Here is a 22,300-nt window from a genome sequence, read left to right on the forward strand (position 1 = left end):
TAACATCCAAGTCAAAGATAAAACCCCAACATGTCAGAAAAAAAAAAAAAAAAAACAGAATCACCGAATTGGAAAAAGATAAAAATGATTTGTAAACTCAATCAGGTGTGGCTAATCACCTTCTCAATGGCACACAAAGCCATTTGACTTTCAACTGTGATCAGCTGTGGTCATTTTGATTAGCTCAGCATGAAAAGAGCTTTCCTGGAGCATTTCAGTCCTTGGTAGTGCAACTGAAGCAAACAATCAACTATGGGTGGAAAGGCACTGTCAAAAGATCACCGGGATAAAGTTGTGGACAGGAACAAGTCAGGAGATGGATACAAAAACATTTCAAATGCTTTATCAATGCCTAGAAGCACTGTGAAGTCTATAAGTGGAAGGTATTTGGTACAACACAGACCCTCCCTGCATCAGAACGTCATTCCAAACTGGATGAAAGAGCCTGGAGGAAACTGCTCAGAGAGGCGACCAAGAGGCCTACAGCAACTCTGAAGCAGTTACAGGAATTTATGACAAAGAGTGGTTATTGTGTGCATGTGACAACAATATCACAAATTCTCCTACCAAACGATATGTTCGGTGGAAATGTAATACAGCTCACCATCCAAATAACAGCATTCCTACAGTAAAGCATGGAGGTGGTAATATCCTGTTATGGAGGTGTTTCTCTGCAGCAGGGACTGAAGCACTTGTCAGGATAGAAGGAAAAATGGATGAGGCAAAATATAATCTAGGATAATTTAGGCTACATATAGGTCCACATGTATTAACCACACGACACGTCTTTGGAAATAAGCCAAAGAACATCAGCGGACAACAACTCTAACATTGTCTCTTTTTCTTTATTCTAACACAAATAAGAGCACAACACGAGAGGAAATATTTCTGCAACAGCCGTTCATGTGAAAAATCCAACACACCTCTATCTTTATAATTTATTAACACATTAGCCATAATTAATCCAGTGTTCTAATCCAGCCTATTAATCTTGAAAATGTGATCATGGGAATTAAATATGAATATGGATGTCATAGAAGGTTTCCATGGTTACTGCTTAACAGGATTACCTACAATAATAAAGCACAAATGCCAACATTAAATAAAACAACAGCTCTGTAAAGAATCAGGTATGGATTTTACAAAGGAGGCTAAATATGACACAATGGAGACCCAGCAGCTCATCTGGTCCTCACAGAGTGTGTAAATGATCCTGCGTGACTGTGGCTGACCTTGTATGCTTCAGGTCATAATCAGTGTGCAGAAGATGAGGCCGCGAGAGCCGTTATCCTGCCCTCTATTTTTAGCCTCTGTTTGAATCGCTCATCTCACAGGACGAAGACCAAGTGCCGCAGCCCAGCCGTCTCCACAGTAACCGGTACAGCCCACCCACCCCGCAGAGGAGTGTGTGTTAGTGGAGCACGAGCACTGTGGATGTGTGTTAGTGTGTGAGAGGAGGGTAATGCTGACGTGAGGTGGGTGTGTACTGTATTTGGGCAGATTAGAGCCAGGATGAGAAAATCAGAAACTGCAACCCTCTGACTCAAGGACATGAACAGGAATGAACAACTCTAAATTGAGAAAAAAAAGTGCTCTATGCTGCAAAAGGACATTTCAGCAGGTTAAAATTAGAAGATTCGGTAAGAGATGATAATGAGCTTGAATATCACAAAAAAACGGCAGTCACAATACGGGAGGTTCATATCAATAGTGTTGAAAACCAAAAATTGCACAATAAAGATTGTTACTACTATGTTGGGTTGCCGTTTGATGTGCAAATGATGTGAAATCGGAGTCCTAAAGCAAAAGCACTGCTCTAACCAATCAGACTAACACAACGGCACAGCATGGGTCTACCCATCAGCACCATCAACATCACTGCAAGGTCACCTCTAGAGCTCCGTTTAGCCATGTTTTAATGAAAAACTGAAAACCTGTATGCACTTCTTTCTTCTGCAGAACACAAAAGAAGATATTTTAAAGAATGTTGATAACCAAACAGTTATCAACAGTTCCCATTGTATTTTTTTTTGTCTATACAATGGAAGTCAATGGGAACAGGAATGGTTTAGATGCCAACATTCTTCAAAATATCTTGTGTTCCAGAGGAGTTATACAGGTGTGTAAATGATGACATAATTTTCATTTTTGGGTGAACTATTCCTTTAACAATTGTGGTAACCATTCACTTTCACTGTATGGGAAAGTGCAGCTTGGACATTCTGCTAAATTTCTCCTTTTATGTTTCACAGAAGAAGTGTATAATGACATAAGGGTGAATAAATGATGACAGAAATTACATTTTTGGCTGTTCTATTCCTTTAAGACAAGCTGATGGCTAATGCTGTCATGTGTCAAAAACTGACACCCCAACTAGGGGAGTGTGAGTTTAAAATTAGGATTAGTCCTGTAACAGACAGCAGAGAGGATGAGTGATGTGAGATGCCCCCACCATGTCCCCGCATCTCATTTGTAAGTGAGCTGAGGCTGAACCCCATAATTATGGCTGACATTTCAGCAGAGGACCCTCACCCAGGACAGCCCTCCGCTGCATCAATAATGCAGTTCACTGTCTGCCAGGCTGCAGAGATTAATGCTACTTTTACTGCAGCTAGAAACTACACAAAGATCATTTACAGTCTTCTTTCACTAAAGAATCAAATTAAAGGTATAGTTTGCACCAAAATGAATATTCTGTCATGTTTTACTCAACCTCATGTCATTTTAAACCTCTATGCTCTTAGTCTTTTAAATCAAACATACACAAAAAACAATGTCTTAGAATCTCTATATAAAATACTATGAATGCAGCATAAAAATGGTCCATATGACTTGTGCACTATATTCTAAGTCTTCTGAAGCCATACTATAGTTTTGTATGAGGATAAAAGTGAAGTTTAAGTTGTTAGTCAAATTACTTCATCACTGCTGCAGCTATCAAACCAAATATCAGACAAGAAGGACATCAATAAAAGCTAATGACAAAGACACCCTATTTAAGATCTACATTAGAAGTGAAGACTACCAGTGAACTAAAATTTTGGTCTGTTCATTGGACAAAGTTTTAGAGTAGCTTCTGAAAAGAGCACCAGTCATATGGACCCATTTATATTTAAATCTATATGAAGAATTTTCAAAAATTAAGAATAAAAATTCACTACCATTGAAAAGTTTGGGGTCAGTAGTATTGATTTAAAAGACTGTTGCAAAAGATTTCTATTTAAAATAAATGCTGTTCTTTCAAACTTTCTATTAATCAAGGAATACTAAAAAAAAAAAAAAAACTGTTTCCACAAAAATATTAAGCAGCACAACTGTTTTTAAGACTAATAATAATGAAATGTTTCTTGAGCATCAAATCAGCATATTAAAATGATTTCTGAAGGATCATGTGACAGTGAAGACTGGAGTAATGATGCTGAAAATTCAGCTTTGCCATTACATGAATAAATTACTACGTTGCATGTATAAATTACATGACATGCAAGAAAAAATAAATAAATCGTGCGCACGATTTTAATTCGTTCCATCGATGTACTAAAACGTGCACACGATTACTAATTTGTTCCCTTGATTTGCTAAATTGTGCACACAATTTACTAATTCGTTCTCTCAATTTATAAATAGTGTGCACGATTTAGCAAATCGAGGGAACAAATTAGTAAATTGTGCCAACAATTTATAAATTGAGGGAACGAAATAGTAAATCGTGCACACGATTTAGCCTACTATTTTTTTCCTGCATGCCATGTGCGGGGCGCCGTAAATTACATTATAAATATATATTTAAAAAAAAAATAATAATAAAAAAAAAAATACAACAATATTAAAAAACAATCCCAAACTTCTGAACAGTAGTATAGGTTTGGAACAACATGAGTGGGTAAATAATAATGACAGAATTTTCATTTTAGGGTTTCACAATGTCACATTATATTCTGAATTTTTAATGCTCCCTAGTTCCTTCCAGGTCATCCACGAGCCACTGACGGACGCCGTCTCTCTGGTTCATGCCTTCTAATCCCATCTCTCTCTGGATGAAATCTGCGCCCCAAATCTTTCCTCTCCTTTCATATCTTTCTCGTCCAGTGGCAGCAGAGGAAAAATTATGGGGGAGAGGATTCCTTGTCGTACCCACATCCCTCTCAGTAAGTGTCTCTTTCCAGATTAACCCTATCCTCAAAACTGTGGCATGAGAGACTTAGGAAAGAAATGGAAGGAAGCTTATCTAACAGCACGCCAATGTCTGGAGTCTGGAATGACGAAAAGTAGAAGCTAATTATAACTCATATATATAAAAGACTTAATATTTCAGCAAATCCCACGTCTTAACTTGCAGGACTAACTGGTGAAGTTTTGGTTAAATACCAGATCAGTTAGGTTTCAGGCAAATTTCTAAGAGTAATGCAGGAAAAAGAGAAAGAGACGGAATATGATACTAATACACCACTCTATTTCTGCAATTCTTTGCACATTATGCAAACTGACTTTCATTTAGTTCACCAAAAATACTATATCCAACAATGTAATGCGTTTGATTTAGGTGATGAATCAGTCAGAGATAATATCTCATTATTTAAATAGACATTATATTTCTACACCACGTTATATTACATTATATTTCTACAAAAAGTATATTTCTGCACCAAATTTAAAGCAAGATATCTTTTTTATTTTTTAAAAATAATACCTGAATGACACCTACTGAATTAAAGATACAATTAAACAAAATGATCCATGCACTCGAATTACCAATACAGATAAATCAGTAAATGTTATGACCGACAACTGATAAAAATTCTCTTTCTTAATCTAAAAAAAAAATAAAATAAATTCATTTTAAATGCTACAAGTAAATTTAGCCATCACAACTTTATAATGTACAGTATGAAAAATGGATATTAATTTTAATGTCTGGAAAATATTACATTTACAGTTATAGTGTTTTTTAATTATTTAAAAAAAAATAACTTTAAGTGAATGCAATCTAAATGCAAAATATGGGGAAATTATTTTTAAAAAATATTATCTGGATGCACCTACTAAATTAAATATGCAAAATGATGCAATTTTAAATGTTTGAATAATACATTTGATTTCACATACTATTTTTAAAATTAGTATGCAATATACAGTGTTTTACTGTGCAGAATTCAGTAAGCTAGTACTGCATTCAGAGCATAATCAGACAGAAAGAGTGAGCAAGAGAGAGTGTATGTGTGAATGAGAGAGAGATGATTAACTTTAAGTGAATGCAATCTAAATGCAAAATATGGGGAAATTATTTTTTAAAAATATTATCTGGATGCACCTACTAAATTAAATATGCAAAATGATGCAATTTTAAATGTTTGAATAATACATTTGATTTCACATACTATTTTTAAAATTAGTATGCAATATACAGTGTTTTACTGTGCAGAATTCAGTAAGCTAGTACTGCATTCAGAGCATAATCAGACAGAAAGAGTGAGCAAGAGAGAGTGTATGTGTGAATGAGAGAGAGATGAGGAGCATATGGTCTGGGACAGTTTTGAATGGTAAGTGTGCTGTAACGTACACCTGCTGCAGATGGCAGAAAGATTTACAGTTTTATATATAAAAAAAAACCAAACATGCAAATATGTGTCAAACTAACACCTGCTGCAGAATTCATTTACATTAAAACAATGTCGTTTCCTCCAGTTGATATTTCAGACCACTCAAACGCACATGTATGTGCATACACACGAGCCATAAACAACTCCAGACATCTGTCCTGGACTCGGCTCACCTGACTAAAATATAGTGCAGATGAAATCTCCAAATGATTCCTAAAAGACAGAATCCGGTGCAGAAATCCTAAATGTAACAATTCTTTAGCAATCAATGCCAAGAGACATAAAAATAGGAAATGAATGTAAAACAGTACATTTTATTTAAATGTAACTGAACAAAGCCTCTTTCACAGATAAGACCAATGTGGTCATTTCAGATGTACTTATTTTGGTTGCATCTGACCCAGATTTGTGTTAACTAAATCCACCTGGATGAACGTGGCCGATGCTGGCTTGATCAAAGCGATCAATCATGCGTAAGTCATGAGGAACAAATGAGGATCTGAGCTGGTCAGGCGTTTATGCAGCGCATTTCATGACCACAGACCACTGGTCCAAAAAACACCACTATTCAGCTGAATCTGCAGCACCACTGCGAAAAGAATATTTCATTTAAGTTCTGAGCTTCTATTCAGGGACTGTATTAATGTAAAATTAGTTGAATTAGTAACGCAAAGACAACACGTCTTTCTATTGTGCAAACTGCACAACTGCACCCATTAACAAACATACAGCACGACCAGCCTAGTCCGATTCATGAACAGATGGTTCTTAAGAGCCGATTCTCTTCATGAATCACTCAAAAAGACTCATAACTTCAGTTTGAAACACTTTGATGAATCCTTCACTGAACTAAACTGAATCAATCAGAATTTAATTAACATCTCACTCATTTAAAGGGGACATCGGATGCAAAATTCACTTTTACATGATGTTTGTATATAAATGTCTTAGCAGTGTGTGGACACAACCACCCTACATTGATACAAATCCATTCACTACTTTTTTTTAATCCCCAAAAACCTGAAAGGTCTCAATTATCAAGCCGTTTTGATTTTCTTTTTTTTTGCCCTGCCCACGACCGCTGACGGACTGTCCCGTATTAGTATATTTCCGCCCTCAGCCAGTTGTACGCTGTCCACCATTTTCTCCGTGCTCGAGCAGCTGTAGCGACAACGATGTCTCGTAAGCAATGCAGATGTTTTGTAGTTGGATGTAAAAGTGAACATAAGAGTCTTCATTTTCTCCCGACATCAGAGCCACTGAGGACACAGTGGAATAGTTTTGCTTTTGATGGTAATGCGCCACTGAATACACACACACACACACAAAAAAACGGAAGAGAGGGGCGGGGTGAGCAGTGGCTCATTATCATTTAAAGAGACATGCACCGAAATGGGTCGCTGTAAACAGAGCTGTTTTTGACAAGGTAAAAAGGGTGTTGTTTTACACGACCATTGAGGAATTTTAACCAAAGTATGTTACAGACATTTCATGAAGACCCTAAAGAATCATACCAACTTGTGGAAAATGGGCATCCGATGTCCCCTTTAACTGCAAGTCTTTAGTTTTGTGCATTTAAAGTCGTTGAAACTTAATATCAAAATAAGCAATGTATTGACATAAAATAAAAATAAAAAAATAAATTTTTAAAATAATAAAAAAAACAAAACACTAAAAACTAAAATAATTTCACAACATTATAATGTATAAAAATACCAAAATTAGCAATGAACTGACAAAACAAATAAAATTATAAAAAATAAACACTACAAAATTTAGGAATCACAACATTGTTCAGTATACAAAATATATGTTCATTTTGAGATTCGCTAAAGACTACATTTAACAGTGTTATATTAACTAAAATTATCAAATGTAAAAATAGTCAAAATAATTAGGCACATTTAAATATCCAATATCAGATAATATATGATATCCAATATAGAATGATAAACAATAAATAATCACCTGTAATCAAAAATCATTCATATGGCAACATAGAGTTAAAAAGTTAAAGATAAAGAGAGATCTGTATGCTCTATATGTGCAAAGGACAAAGCACAGATTTGTAGACCAGAAGAAGAAACAACGCTAACAGAGGAGGGTGTTTGTGGTGGACAGGCTGGCCAGCCCTGCTAATTAGACCACAGAGGCGAACAGCTCCAGGGGTGTTGTTAGAATTTTCATAACCATCATTAGAAATCAAAGGGTGAGGAAACACGGGGCTCTTTTCAAGCCACATCTTCAAAAAAGAGGCTCCACGGCCAGACCTGACAGCACACCTGAGAGAAAAGCCAGCAGAAAGATGGACACACTAACAGCCTCTCCAGCTGCACAGACGTCAATACAGTCTGGGGCTGTGAACACATGACTCTATAGCCCAGATCGCTTTTGTTCCTCTGCTTCTCTGAAGCACACATTTCTCTCTCTCTCTCTCTCTGTGTCACACTATAATGACTTCTCCTGCTAAGGAAATGTGACGTGACCAGACAGGATCAGAGCTGTGGGCGAGGGAAGACAGGCCAACTGCAGCTCTCCTTGTGATATTATTATATGCAACAATACTAAAAACAATATAAAACAACACACAAATAAAACGCCTTAGAGTCTCATGCCTCATTCAAATCCAGAAAACCTGAATGACTCATATTTGACAGATTTATCATTTAAAAAAAGAAATAAAAAATTATAAAAGTATCACAGAATAAAATCAAGGAGAAGCTGCTCTCTAAAGTATATATATATATATTTGTTTTTTATCAAGTTCATATTGTTCGATTAATTGTTTCAAAATATTTTATAAGATGTTATGAAAAATAAATTATATTTTTATTTTCCTGCAGCAATGTGGTGCAAGTTACATATAAACATTAGGGATGCACCGATTGGATTTTTTGGTGCCGATACGATACCGATTTTAACAAACACTTATTGGCCGATTCCGATACCGATATTTGTCACTTCCTCTCTTATTTGTTTGGCATCAAAATAGATACTATTTTGATCATGTTTTAAATCAGCAAAGTTCAAAAACACCTGCATTAAATTATACTAGCAGTTTTATTGCTGCATCATCAAATAATTTTTAATGAACATGGATTGGATCCATTTAACATTCAGCAGGCCTACATAAATACAACAGAACAAAGATACATATTAAATAAACAGTGCTTTTTAGGTAGGTTTAACAGTTTTCAGATACAGAAATAAAGTAAACAAATGTAAAATATCACTTCACTGTATAAATTAAATACATATTAATCCTTATTTATTGTAACAGACTTTATTATGATTAATCTTCTAATTTGTTTTTGTATACATTTTAATATTTTTTGTTAAGTTTAAATATGTATGAGATCTCCTTTACTAAGGCGGGACTCTTATTTTGACGGGTTTTCTAGTCTACGGAGCTATATGGGTAATGAAAGCACGCAGTTCTTTGGATTGAAAGTTTGTCAGTTTATTAAGCACCCCCCGAAAAGGCATCAGATCTGTATATATTTGTTTACTGTTAGTTGTAATAAGTGGTTTGTGTAATTCGCTGTATGTTGATGATAATGCAACTGAGAGAGTTTAATGTGCACTTCTCGTACTGTGTTTTGTTTAGCTCTTATGGTGATTTTTTTTTGGAGTGAAAAAGGACGCAATAAACTTAATAAAACATCAGTAAAGTTTTGGTCATCATTCAGATGAGGTCCGCTACACTTATGAAAGTTACAAAAGTTATTTAGTCAAGAATAGTGTGCGATCTTTTGTCTTTTGTTATTTGATTAGCATTAAAGTGCAGACAGCAGCGCTAGGATTATGCAACAGACATTATACAGCTCAGTGCCTTCACGCAGTTAATTAATAAACCATCGGTTTGTTATATCGGCCTTTTTCCTTATATAGCCGATATGCCGATGGTTGTAAATTGAGGAAAAATCGGCTGATAAATATCGGTGGCCGATACATCGGTGCATTCCTAATAAATATGTTAATTTAAACATTAAATATGTCTTTAAATTAAATTGTCTGATAACACACTACCATTTAAATGTTCAGTGGTCAGCAAGTTTTTTTTTTTGTAAGAAATGAATTATTTTATTCAGCAAGGACACATGTGTAAAGACATAATGACAGTACTGCAAAATGACAGTAAAGACATTTATAATGTTACAAAAGATTTTTTATTTCAAATAAATATTGTTCTTTTGAACTTTCTATTCATCAAAGAATCCCGAAAAAAAATTTATCATGGTGTCCAAAAAAATTATAATTGAAAATTTGAACCGTTTTAAACCTTGATAATAACACAAAATGTTTCTTGAGCAGCAAATCAGCATATATGAATGATTTCTGAAGGATCACGTGACACTGAAGACTGGAGAAATTATGCTGAAAATTCAGCTTTGCATCACAGGAATAAATTACACTGGCTACAGTTGACGGTAGCCATTGACTTCCACAGTATAGAAAAAAATACTATGGAAGTCAATGGCTACCATCAAATGCTTCGATACAAACATTCTTCAAAATATCTTCTTTTGCGTTCAACAGAAGAAAGAAACTCATACAGGTTTAGACCAACTTGGGTGAGTAAATGAATTTTCATTTTTGGGTGAACTAGTTTTATCAGTTTTATATCATCCACCTTGATCTCCAGATGCAGACATCTCCCCTATTGAAAAAAACCCTATTGGTCAGCCACTATTCAATGTCCTTTCTCAGTTCCACGATGATCAAAAGTCAACGATCAGACACAATACTCTGAAACACAGTCACCGTCACTCCCACACACACTGCCTGACATATTTCATATTTCTGTGTCCCAATTACAAGCTCCCGCCCTTCAGCCCTCAAACACTTTGAGGCTTTCTTCCGCTCCAGGATGCTTTTGTGCCCCTTCCACCTGCCACTCTACAGCTCTGTAGTGCACATCTGCAGTGCTTTCCCATAGACATGGGCAGGAAACAGCCCAGTATCAAAAAGGAGCATCCAAGATTCCTGCTTCCACTCATGCATGCATAATCACGGCAGTCTTTCTTTCAGCTGCCAAAATGAGCCCAAAACAATCAGTAAAATAACGATGGAGGCTGAGTCTGTGAAAACTTTTGTGTGTGATACAAACCCTCAGGCTTGGCTAAGACTGTGGAGAGTTTCCAGAGACCTGGGCTGGGGCAAAATGAAAGAATACCCAAGAGATCTGAAATACTGCGCTCTGGCACCTCAAGCGTTAAAACTCCCAGAGGCTGAAATCTTTGCTCCAGTCAAGACTTCACTGAGCTGAACATCGGCTGTTTCTTTAAGCTGAAACCCCGTAGGCACGGTGGCTGATTTGCATGCACTACCTCTGAAACCACTGGGACGTTTCGCTCAGTAGAGAGAGAACCGCACACCTCTTGGCAAGGTCAACAGTAACGGTGCACAACCAAGTGGGACTGACTGGAAATATGGAGACTTGGCAAAAAAAAAAAAAAGCAAGATGATCAGCCTCAGACATGACTTTAGGGCGTTTGCTCAAGATGATTCCCATTAGACCGAAAACTAATCTTGCAAGTGGGGCTAAAAAAAATGAAAAACGATGAGAGGGGAAAAAACAGGCAATTTTCCCAGAGGAGTGCTGCTTGTCAAGTTCATTTTCTGACAACAGTCCCTCCCCTGGAGCCCTGGATGCGCTGCTGTGTATCGACCGTCACAGCAGGAAGCTCATCCAATCATAGCAGCCGCTTCAATGGGACAGACCTAAAATACTGCGCCAATGTGATTATTGATCCACAAATAACTCCTCTCCCTTTACAAAGCCAAAGCAGAAGTCTGCTGACTTACTCCTCTGAGACTACATGCAACCTAGCAGACATCACATACCAGTTTGTGGGCATTAAGTATGATCTAAAATGTATATTAATGAATTTATTAGGGACAGAGTGCCTGTTTATGGGAGATATTGTGATTGGTACTTTAAAGAAAGATGATGTTTGTAATGTTATTAATATTAACATATTTTCTTCTATGAAAGTTTAAAGTCATAGCAGGAAAAAAATATGTAGGGTGGGATTTAACCATTACTGGAAAATCATTTTTAAAAATATCATAAATGTGGTAAATCTTTACTTTTGTCAAATATAGTGTCTGAAAAAAAAATAAAAAATTTTTGGAGTAATTTCTCTGGAGAAATTAATATTACTCAGCAAGAATGCATTAAACTCAAAAGTGACAGGAAAGACATTTAAATGTTAGAAAATATTTATATTTAAAATAATTGTTTTTCTTTTTGAACTTTCTATTCCTCAAAGAATCCAGAAAAAAAATTATCAAGCTTTCCACAAAAATTTTATGCAGCACATCTGCTTTCAACATTTATAATAATAAGAAATGTTTCTTGAGCAGCAAATCAGTATATTAGAATAATTTCTGAAGGATCATGTGACACTGAAGACTGGAGTAATGATGCTGAAAATTCAGCTTCACCATCACAGAAATCAATTTAAAATATATAAAAATAGAAAGCAGACATTTTAAATTGTGATAGTATTTCACAATATTACTGTTTTTGATCAAATAATTGCAGTCTTGGTGACTTCTTTCAAAAACATTTAAAATCTATATAAAATCTAAATAAATAAATTGTTTGGTCTGAGATCTGTAAATTAATATCATGTTGTACTAAAAGGCAAATATGTGCAAATCACAAATAAAAAAATTGTGTCATTTGAGACAGATCAGTTTCTTTCTTTCCTTCACAATGTTAGAACAGAACAACACTTTATGTTTTATGTCATAATTCCTCTAGCAAGTCATATGACACCTTAAAAAATGCTAAAACGCAACCAGACTTACATCACTCTGCCAGTCAGTGTGGTCTGCACGTGCTTCTGGAATTCTGGATATTTAGAGGCCAGATACACAAAGTCTGGAGGTGTATCCTTATAACGGTTTCGAGGATGCATGGATTTATTCAGCGCCATTCTTTCTGCAACAAGACAAGATTGCACATGACACCACAAACAGCAATCAAAGCAAAGTCATAAACCGTTTCAAAGGCCCCAAATTAAAATCTTGTGATTATTTATTCACCCTCACGTTGTTCCGAACATGTATGGACATTTTCAAACAGTGATATTAGGCAGAATGTCCGCTCATTGAGCAGTCACCATTCACTTTCATTGTGTGCAAAATCCAACAACAACATGATGCTATGAAAGTCAAAAGTGCATAACATAATTAGACATTGAGTCATAAGGGTTTGGAAAAACATAAGGGTGAGTAAATGAAGACAGAAGTTAGATTTTTGGGTGAACTGTTGCTTTAAGTCTTGTTTTCCATGTGAATGAATTAAAGTGCGATACAGACTGTGTCTATTTAAAGAGGAAACATACTGTCTGTGTATAATGTAATAAATTATCTAAAAACACAAGTAAGTGTTCAGGGCTAATTCTCTTGAGATATGCTAAGAGAGTAAGTAGCCAAACAGCCAACTGGTTCACCAGACAGCACACTGCAAACATGCATCTGTAACGAACAGCACACGCGACACTCTACCGTTTCGATAGATCGGAAGAATAGATAAATACCAATGAACGAAAACCTCGGTAGTTTCTTAGTGTTCAGCACTCTCGGCTGTCATTGGCAAATCACGTTGTCCCAACGTTCGTGTTTGTTCCAGGATTCCGCTTTAGTCACAATTCTGCGCCGGCGCACACATATGGCGTCATGGAATCGGTTTATTTAACAATATATTTGACATTAGACAGGACAAATCTTGCGCTTATTTCGAGATTCTCCATTAGCATATAGGTTATTGTTCTTTTATATTTGCGTATTTATAAATGAAAAAAATAAAAAAATCACTAACACAGACAACACATTATAGAAAAACTATTTCCTATTAGTCTAATTATAATAAGGTTATTAAAACTTTATATTCCACATGCAGATATTATATCCACAAACTAAACTTGCTAATGAGACCTAAATTTCACCTCTTGAATTTATTTTAAAACTATTTACAATTTTATTGCATTATATTTTTAGATTTTCTCCAATTTTTTTATTGTTTTATTTACGTTAAAACATTTTATGTATTTAATGGCCAACCAATTTTTAGATAGTATAATTATCAAAATTTGCATACTTTTTTTCTAGTCTTATTTAAAATGAAACTATATGTTTGAATAAGTAGTAAGTTTTTCTTTTCTGTTCTGTAACCTATAAGCCAAATTTTGAAGTGCAATATCTGAAGTGCTGAATATGTAATAAACTGTAACCATTGGAAGCCATTGTCACTTCCCTGTTTGACTCCATTCATACAGCATCACTACCAACAGACAAAACATTCATATTTTTTTCTTTAATTATGCTGCAAACAATAACATCCAGATATATTGTTAACAATTGGCTGTGTGAACAGTGATACCATAAAAAGCAAAGAGTCCCATTCAAGCTGTGAAGTCTGAAACCTCCAATCTATTCTCAAAGTAATAGCTGATGATAGACCTGTGGCTGGAGGATGGACCTACAGACAGGACCTTCACAAGTCTGTCTGTACATGAACCCATCCAGCGTGTGCAGCAGTGGGATTGCTTGGGACCGGTCTCTGGACACATAAAAACAGGACATCATCATTGTCAAACCAAGAAAGAACTTTAAGGTCTTGAGGAAAGCCAATCATAAGGGAGTAGCACTGCTTATGGGGATAATAAACTCTGGACAATGTAAATACATGTTTAATTTACAAATGATGCAATTCAGCAATATTTTTGACCAAAATTATCCACTTTTTTGGTTTAGGTTTACAGCTCCAGTACTTCTGAATCTATTTCTGTGCTGAGTAACACAGTCAAGTGAATGAGGAAGCAATGTCAATCGTCTCCACCAGCATCTAAATCAAGAAACTAAAGGAGGCATCATTGGTGCTTTTCTTGTGATGGGCAATTCTCCCTTGGCTTGCTCAGTCTGCCACAATCCCATAGCGAAATAAAGTCATCTTCCTTCTTACAAGCACACACAGATCGGCCTCTACAACCACGTACTGAGCGGCCCACAGTTAGCATGCCAGCAGACCTATCTGGTAGGGTGTCTAGCTTCATTAACCAATCATGGCGCAACATATTTATGTATATATTTTCAAATATGTCACTTTGACATGGATGGTCAGACATCAAATGCGCCCAATGGTTCCCCACCAGACAGCTCAATCCTCAGTACGGTTACATGCAGAAGTGCTACGTGGACAGGTACAGATCTCAGACTAGTCACTTTTCAGATTTTCAGCAGCAGTAGGTACATCCAGTACACACACAACAGGAAATCGCTTGATAATAGCATGGTTAAGCAGTGAATTCTTTATTATATAATTGCATTGGAATGAAAAGGCTAATTAAAATTATATCCGTTTATGCATTTTGAAGACTTGCATCATGTAAACCTTCAGTCCGATGTGACCAAAGATCTAACAATAGCAGGGATGTGCAATTTAACTGAATTTCTTTTGTCTTTGCACAAAGTCAAAAGGCCTATTTTCTCCTTAAAAGATATGGAATGGTTTACCTCCATGTTTAAGATTTTATCAAATCATTTCCCATTGTGTATTTATTTGTACATTTATTAAGAGATATAGCAGACAATGTGCCACTCGTCACACCAAAGTAATGGCTTGAGCACCTGTGGTTATTTTAGGGATATTCAGCTATGGTCCACAGTTTGAAGATACCTTTACAATTGGAGTCACCATTAAGACTCTCCACAGAGAAAACAGGCAGATCATTAGTTTGTAGCTCCACAACTCATTGGTTTATTATAAGATTGAGCTTCCCACAGTATCGAGTGTAGATTTATTTCATCATAAGCTCATCGTTCCATTTTTTCACCATGGAAATCTTTGCACCCATTCTTTTAGGACAGATTTTTGCACATCCCCCTGATGAGAGGAAACTTTGAGCCCTTGTCATGCTTTGCACCTTAGGTCCAAACTGAGGGTTGCGATTTCTGCATCAAATGTCTTTCGTGAACTCAAATCTCAGTGCAACTGCCATAGGGGCAACAAGATCATTAAACAACAAAGGAAGAATCAGGACATCTTCATCTGAATGGGGCTTTAACAACAAACGCCAAGGGCCAAATCAAGTGCTTCGTAGAGGCAACGGTTATGGTGCTTGCAAGTTTGAAGTGCTCCTGAGTGACAGACTCAACTGACCACTGAGGTCAAAATCTTTACTAAAGCTATCTCTGATTCAGGGCAAAAAAAAAAAAAAAAAAAAAAAACCCGCCCACTATTCAGCATGGCTTTTTGGATGCAGGAGTTTCATATAAATTCACTTCTATAATTAAGCACAATTCTCTCTTACAGTGTAAAGTCATGTCTCTGGGATTGTACTTCTCAGTAGGACGCGTCATGACAAGCGTACAAAGATTTATTCCCAAAGGTTTCCAGACAAAAACACATGAAACATTCTTAGATGCAACCATTAAATGTTATCTAAATCCACAAGAAGAGAATGGTAAGTACACTCCAGAAGTGATGCAACAAAGCTACAGAATAACTTCGATAACAAGCCCCATAGATGATCATTCAACTCTCCACCTCAGCATTATAGGTTCATTCTGTAGCCTTTGCCCCTTGAAAGGTCTCCAAGCTAGGCACAAACAGACTAAGACAGTGGAAGAAAACAAAACAAAACTATAAAAAAAAAAAAATTAAAAAAAAAGATTGACAAAATAAATCAGACACTGTCATTAAATTATCAGTTTAGTGCCCTACATTTAACCCAGTCAGCTTCTGCCTTCGGTAGGTCAGGCTGAGTGAAAGATCAGCCTGTGTTAAACCTATGGTACTTCTAGACAACATTATGTAAATTTACAGTATACAGTTTTGGATTCACCATGCAAGAATACTTTTTTTTTTTTTCATTTAATAGCTCGATCTACATCCAGAATAATTTACATAAAAGGACATGTTATTGAACTGGAGCTTGGTGGGTGATAACCGTGGTGTTCGAGTGCATCCAGAAGAGCAGGAGGAAGCTGAGGGGGAAGTGGAATGGGTCCGGGGGGGTGGAGGGGAGCAGGAGGTGTTGTGAAGGGTCCTGCGGGTACGATCAGCGACACTCCCACACTTTTACTGTTTGATCTACACTCCCGGTGACGACGTATGGAGCTGACTTGTGGAAATCTGCGGAGAGATTAGAGACACTGTACTTTAGGAACACAGACTTGAGTTTAAAAATTATATTAAGATTAGTACTCAACCAATATGTATTTTTTGATGGCCTGTATTGAGGCCCTGTCATTCTTAGCGCTGTCAAAATAAAGGTCCCACTTCCAACACTTGTCGACCAAACAGAAAAACTCATCACTCGACTGACAATGATTTAAAAAATGCCAAATATTGGTTGATATAATGAAGATGTAACATAAATGTAATATTTTTCCTCAAACAGTCCAACATGGCAGCATTAGCTCAGTCAATGGCATGATTTAAGGGTCGGGCTGCCTGATCATTTGACCAATGGAAGAGGAGGGAAATATCTTGTTTGAACATCCTAACTGTACCAGTTCCATTTCGTGATGCTTGTGCCACAAAAATGACACATTTCCACTTTTAAAACATGCATAAAACACTTGAAATAGCAGGATTCACAAGCTCAACCACTGTCGAGAGACCTGAAGCCTCAAACAAACACTCAGTTCTCTACTCACACCAAAACCATTGTTTCAAATCAATAGCCTGGAAGACGAGTGCTGTGTACTGAAGTGCTTTTAAAAGCAAGTTTGAAGCTTCACGGGAGCCTGCAGGGGAGCTGGCTGAATAACATCAAGTATCTCTAGAGAGCTTCAATGCCTTGATCCACTGAAAAGATCTGGACTCAGGCAGTTGAAAGACTGGAGGGTTCAGCGTTTTCTCTGAACATGCTGCCAACGGCTGACAGGACTACCTTTTGTAGAGTAACAAACTCAATCTTAACCTGAGAAATCACTCTGCACTGTACACTTCTAAAAGGCATCTTTACCCTTCCTTGGTCATCAAAACAACTGATATGCATTTCAAACAACATCAGAAACCAGTGAGAGAAGATGAGTTTTTATATGACCGCTTACCCAGAGAGGTAACAAAATGTTCATGGGCACTCAAGGTCTTCATGCAGCGCTTGTTTTTGTAATCCCAGATCCTCAAAGTCTTGTCATCAGCGCAGCTCACGATGAACTTTCCTCCAGGGTGCACAAGAACCCCACGCACCCAGTTATCATGGCCAACCTGAAGACGACACCAAACAAAATGTTTCAGATTTGGACAAAAGCATAAAACTTCTCAAATAGTCTCATTACGCACTTCAGAGAATCACAGCAATTTTACAAGACCGACTCACCAGTGTCATAAGGCACATGCCAGTGCTCACATCCCACATTTTGATAGTCTTGTCTCTGGAACCAGACAACAGGAAAGGACCAGGTTTCCCGCTCTTCTTGGTCTGGAAAAAAAAAAAACAGGAAAAAATATTGAGCATTTGAACCTTCTACATTCTTAGTGTCAGTTTGTTTTATGCTGTTATCTCATTGAAAACATTCATTCTAAAAAAAAAAAAAACTGTTTTTGTGTCAAATATATTACAAAAGCAGCTTCCCAAACACTGATTTATAAGTGTATAGATAAATATTTATGGTTCTTCCTAGAAGGAAAATGCAATAGTGTCTGGGCAAGTCTTTAACCCACAACAAGGTTACGGAAACGGCATTATTAAGACTGATGCACTACAAACAGCAACATTAGAGGTGGCTGAGACTCTAGCAGAGGCGCATATATCAGACATCCAGTCATAACACTTTGAATACCACACCTTAGTACTGAGAGCCAATACACATCTCGTGCAGTCAATGAAAAGGGGGATATAACAAGAGCCGAGGTGTTTGGGGTGATAATGCATTTAGATAGTTCTGCAAAGAATGGATGGTCATTACATTCAAGGCCTTATCTATGATTCTACCTCCATAAAAGGCCAACTCTGCTTGAGGGGGAGTGCGAACAGACACATTAAAAACAAAATTGCTCTTGCCGAGAGGATGGCATGCTCAGACAAGTGTGTTCAGGCACATTTATACCTTTAGACAGAGCTGCTGTAATGACATACAAGGCTTTGTAATTAACATCTGTGACAGTGACTGGTGTCAAGAGATTGTTTTAATTCCACCTGAACAGGTTTGACAAGATCAAAGATGACTGACTAAATATGTTCACTTTTTAACATTGAGGAGAAAGTTTCCTTTACATAACAATAGTAATTACTGTGAGGGTTAAAGGCTGTATTCCACATGCTGTGAGGGCTAATGGTTCATCAGATAAAGATGAAATTGGACACAGTTGATCATAAGACCAGCAATAAAAATCCAAATGGTACGTTCTTCACCTTAGGCTATCAAGTGCTAATACCACCTATGTCATTTCACAGTCTATTTCAAACCATTGTACATGACAAATTTAGATGATCAGTTGAAAATCAAAGGACCCATCAAAATGTGTTTAAAGGGCACAGCAAAGTAGAGACCAATAAAAATCTCAAACGATAATGCATTGATTATTTACACAAACAAAGATCCAATGATTCAAACCTTTTTTTTTTTTTTTTTTAAATGCAAGGTTAAAAGAAGTGGAAAAAATGCCCGGTTGACCTGTAATAGCATCTGAGACCTGGTTTCTTAAAGCCTCTGTGTAGACTTCTTTTAGACATTTTTTTTACCTAGTATTTTACTGTATTCATTTTGTGCATATTACATGTTACTATTACTTATTACCAGTGGTGAACGAATTACACATCACAAATACACAGAGTAAAAGTACAAACCTAAATATGATTTTCATTTACAATAATCAATACTAAAATTCTGCATTAAGGTACAGTTTTGTGGACAAAACAAAAAAAGATCCATTGTCTATTGGCAAGAGTTTTACGGATTCATTGTAAAGAATCGGCTTATTTAGGAATCGTTGTTAAAGCGGTTTCAGATAGCATCAACAATTATTGAACATATTAAATGGCATAATTATTTGCCATTACAAATGCTATTTTCACTCTGTGCTCTCACCTCTGAGCCAGTCGCCTCTAGGATGGTGGGATGGGCACTTTCAGGGGCCCAAGAAATGCACTCCACAACATGCTCATGCTCACGCAGCTCCGCCTTGCATTCTTTTGTGGCCACCACCCAAACGCGCACCGTCTGGTCATTAGAACTACTTGCAATCAGGGTCCCGTCTTGGTTGGGCCGCACCATGCGCACCCACTCTCTGTGGCCGGTGAATGTCTTGACACAGTACCTGTTTAGCAATGCCAACAAACACAGATTTAACCAAATTTATCATCGTCAAGAACATTTCTATTATAAAATATAGTGCTGTCAAACGATTAAAAAAAAAAACAATTTACTAATAAATCACACATTTTTTTCTGAAATTAATCTTGATTAATCCCACCTAACAAGGTTTTTAAATATACTTTTATATTGCAATAATTTCACATTCAATCTTTAAATTAATGTAGAAACAACAAAGACAGTATATATTTAATATTTGTTTAATGGCATCTTTTTTTATGACTGAAGGCGAGTATCACTGATACCAACACTACTGATGTCTCTAGGAAGCAGTTTTTTCCCTAATATTTAACCATTGACTAGCCATTCAACATTACAGTATAATTGAGAGCTATCAATTTTAACATCTATTACACTTTAAAAAATACATTTTAATTTAAGTGAACTTAAAACAATCTTCACATAAACTCTTTATAATAAATATCATGTTTACCTGTGCCCTTCAGCAAGAAGGAAATATACAGAAATTTAATAAGTTATCAAACACTAATTCTAAATTAAATATAGATGAATCCTTAAAGCTACAAAAGTTATTGATTTCCTCTTTTTTTCTTTTATTCTTTGATTAACAGACATCACATCAGCTGGGTTATTAGATTTTTTGTCTGCTGTTACTTTAAGAGCTGCCGCTGCTGAACATGATGTGTTTCTGACCCACTTCAGGTCTTAAAGGGCCTGTTCACACCTGGTCACTTCATGCTTTTTCTCTGATCAAATAGCTATCTGATCGAGAAAAGACCAGGTGTAAATGCTCTCCGAAACGCTTTCGAGACGGGTTTAAATTTGATCGCTCAAACCACTTCAGGAGGTGGTCTGGGACGCATTCCAGACGAAACTGGACAAGTGTAAATGCATCGGGTTGATGAAACCACATATGTAAATTTTACTCCTCCCAAAATGTTAAAATAATAAATGTGTGAGAGCGTGTTATATGCTATATGACATGTTATAGTCAGATATGACAGCGCTAATACAATACGCATTCGCCACAGAGGAGTAGCCGAGTATCTCTCTTTAGCAAGATGACGTTGCAGATGCACAACACACGATCATCTTCATTAAAAGTAGGCATGTAGACTCTCTCTCTATGACATTGCATGCTCATAGTTTCTTTTGCGCTTTAATATGAAGTGATACAGGCAACAGCGCGCCGCAGCCGCATTTGTGCGTGCAACTGAAGAGCACATGCTATGAGCAAAGTATAACGCCTGACAGGACAGGAAAATGAGTTTTTACTGGCATATGGCCTGATAACATTTCATCTCTGTTCTACTGAAGCTCCCTCATCACCTGTGCCGTTTCTGCACTTGTTTGTCAAGAAAAAGAGACAGAAGCAGCAGTTGTGAGTGGGGTGGCCAACCCTAGCTCCACCCCTGTGTTATCTGCGTTAAATATTTTTAACGTGTTAAACTTTTAAAAATTTATGCAAATGCCCTATTTGATTACAACATGAAAAATGCTGGAGAGCAGAATTTCACTTTGTTACTTGTTCAACATTTACACAGGTGCTTTTCAGCTGAAGAAACTCAACAATACAGTAACTGTATTGTTGGACAGTTTTGTTGTAGCAAGCTATGGTTAGGGGTACATTAAGATCACCAACCTTTGTTTTGGCAGCCCAGGACTTTATCCAATAAGAACATTTTAAGCAATTTCAAATTAAAAGGATGAAACCTGCATACAGCATTTGCTAAATGACTTACCCAGTGGCCACCTCCCACATTTTAATGGTTTTATCCCTTGAGGCAGAAACTATGTGATCTCCATTGGGCATAATAGCTACAGATGAAACATTATGGTCATGCCCTGAAAAAAAATAAAGAAAAGAATTAAGTATAAAATATTCCAGATTGTCCTGAAACTGTCATCCAAAGAACCACCAACAATGTCTGAGATGGATACACTGAATTCACTTTGGGATTCAGCACATAATATACACATTTCTACCATACAAATCAAACCGTCATGCACATTAGGATCTGACAATGAGTGGTTAAGCTTTAAAACATATTGAACAATTTAATGGAGAATAAGAAGCTGCTAATTTGCCTTGGGCTGCTTTGTTCTCACAGTGTGCGAAAGAGATGAGCTAATTACACAGAACGCCATTTTTAAGCTCCTGAATAGATGATGAAACTAAGTAGCCTAGAAAAAGCAGTCTTAAATATGGGGGGAGAACCACAAAATGTTATCTCGTCTCAAAGAGGATAATTAAACTGCTGTCCAAATCTCCTAATCTTCCGCTAAAGCAGGCGACCCACGAAGCGAGACGGGGAGAGAGAGAGAGAGAGAGAGAGAGAGAGAGAGAGAGCGAGAGAGAGAGAGAGAGAGAGTGTGAGAGAGTGAGCTCGAGCAGAAGG

At 36.7% G+C, this 22,300-nt stretch overlaps 2 protein-coding genes across 4 annotated transcripts in view; both read right to left on the minus strand.

The window, feature by feature from the left end:
• LOC107744784 (methyltransferase-like protein 16) overlaps positions 1 to 13,240 on the minus strand; it is a 36,794-nt gene extending 23,554 nt beyond the window's left edge. Inside the window, exons 1-2 of one of the 2 annotated variants that reach the window (XM_016558595.1) lie at positions 13,154 to 13,240; positions 12,420 to 12,552 (exon numbers count right to left, since the gene is read on the minus strand). In XM_016558595.1, coding sequence (XP_016414081.1) covers positions 12,420 to 12,547 — 128 coding nt within the window. In that variant the 5' untranslated portion in view covers positions 12,548 to 12,552; positions 13,154 to 13,240. Of the gene's footprint in view, positions 1 to 12,419; positions 12,553 to 13,066; positions 13,123 to 13,153 lie in introns of those variants that run through there. The other variant, XM_016558594.1, reaches the window with a different exon arrangement.
• Positions 13,241 to 13,914: 674 nt separating this feature from the next.
• LOC107744786 (lissencephaly-1 homolog A) overlaps positions 13,915 to 22,300 on the minus strand; it is a 47,554-nt gene continuing 39,168 nt past the window's right edge. For both annotated transcript variants that reach the window (XM_016558604.1, XM_016558605.1), the window contains exons 7-11: positions 21,644 to 21,746; positions 19,656 to 19,884; positions 17,945 to 18,046; positions 17,676 to 17,832; positions 13,915 to 16,749 (exon numbers count right to left, since the gene is read on the minus strand). In XM_016558604.1, coding sequence (XP_016414090.1) covers positions 16,676 to 16,749; positions 17,676 to 17,832; positions 17,945 to 18,046; positions 19,656 to 19,884; positions 21,644 to 21,746 — 665 coding nt within the window. In that variant the 3' untranslated portion in view covers positions 13,915 to 16,675. The remainder of the gene's footprint in view (positions 16,750 to 17,675; positions 17,833 to 17,944; positions 18,047 to 19,655; positions 19,885 to 21,643; positions 21,747 to 22,300) is intronic.

The sequence above is a fragment of the Sinocyclocheilus rhinocerous genome, unplaced genomic scaffold, assembly GCF_001515625.1.
Source record: "Sinocyclocheilus rhinocerous isolate Xijiao unplaced genomic scaffold, SAMN03320098_v1.1 scaffold738, whole genome shotgun sequence".
NCBI lineage: Eukaryota > Metazoa > Chordata > Actinopteri > Cypriniformes > Cyprinidae > Sinocyclocheilus > Sinocyclocheilus rhinocerous.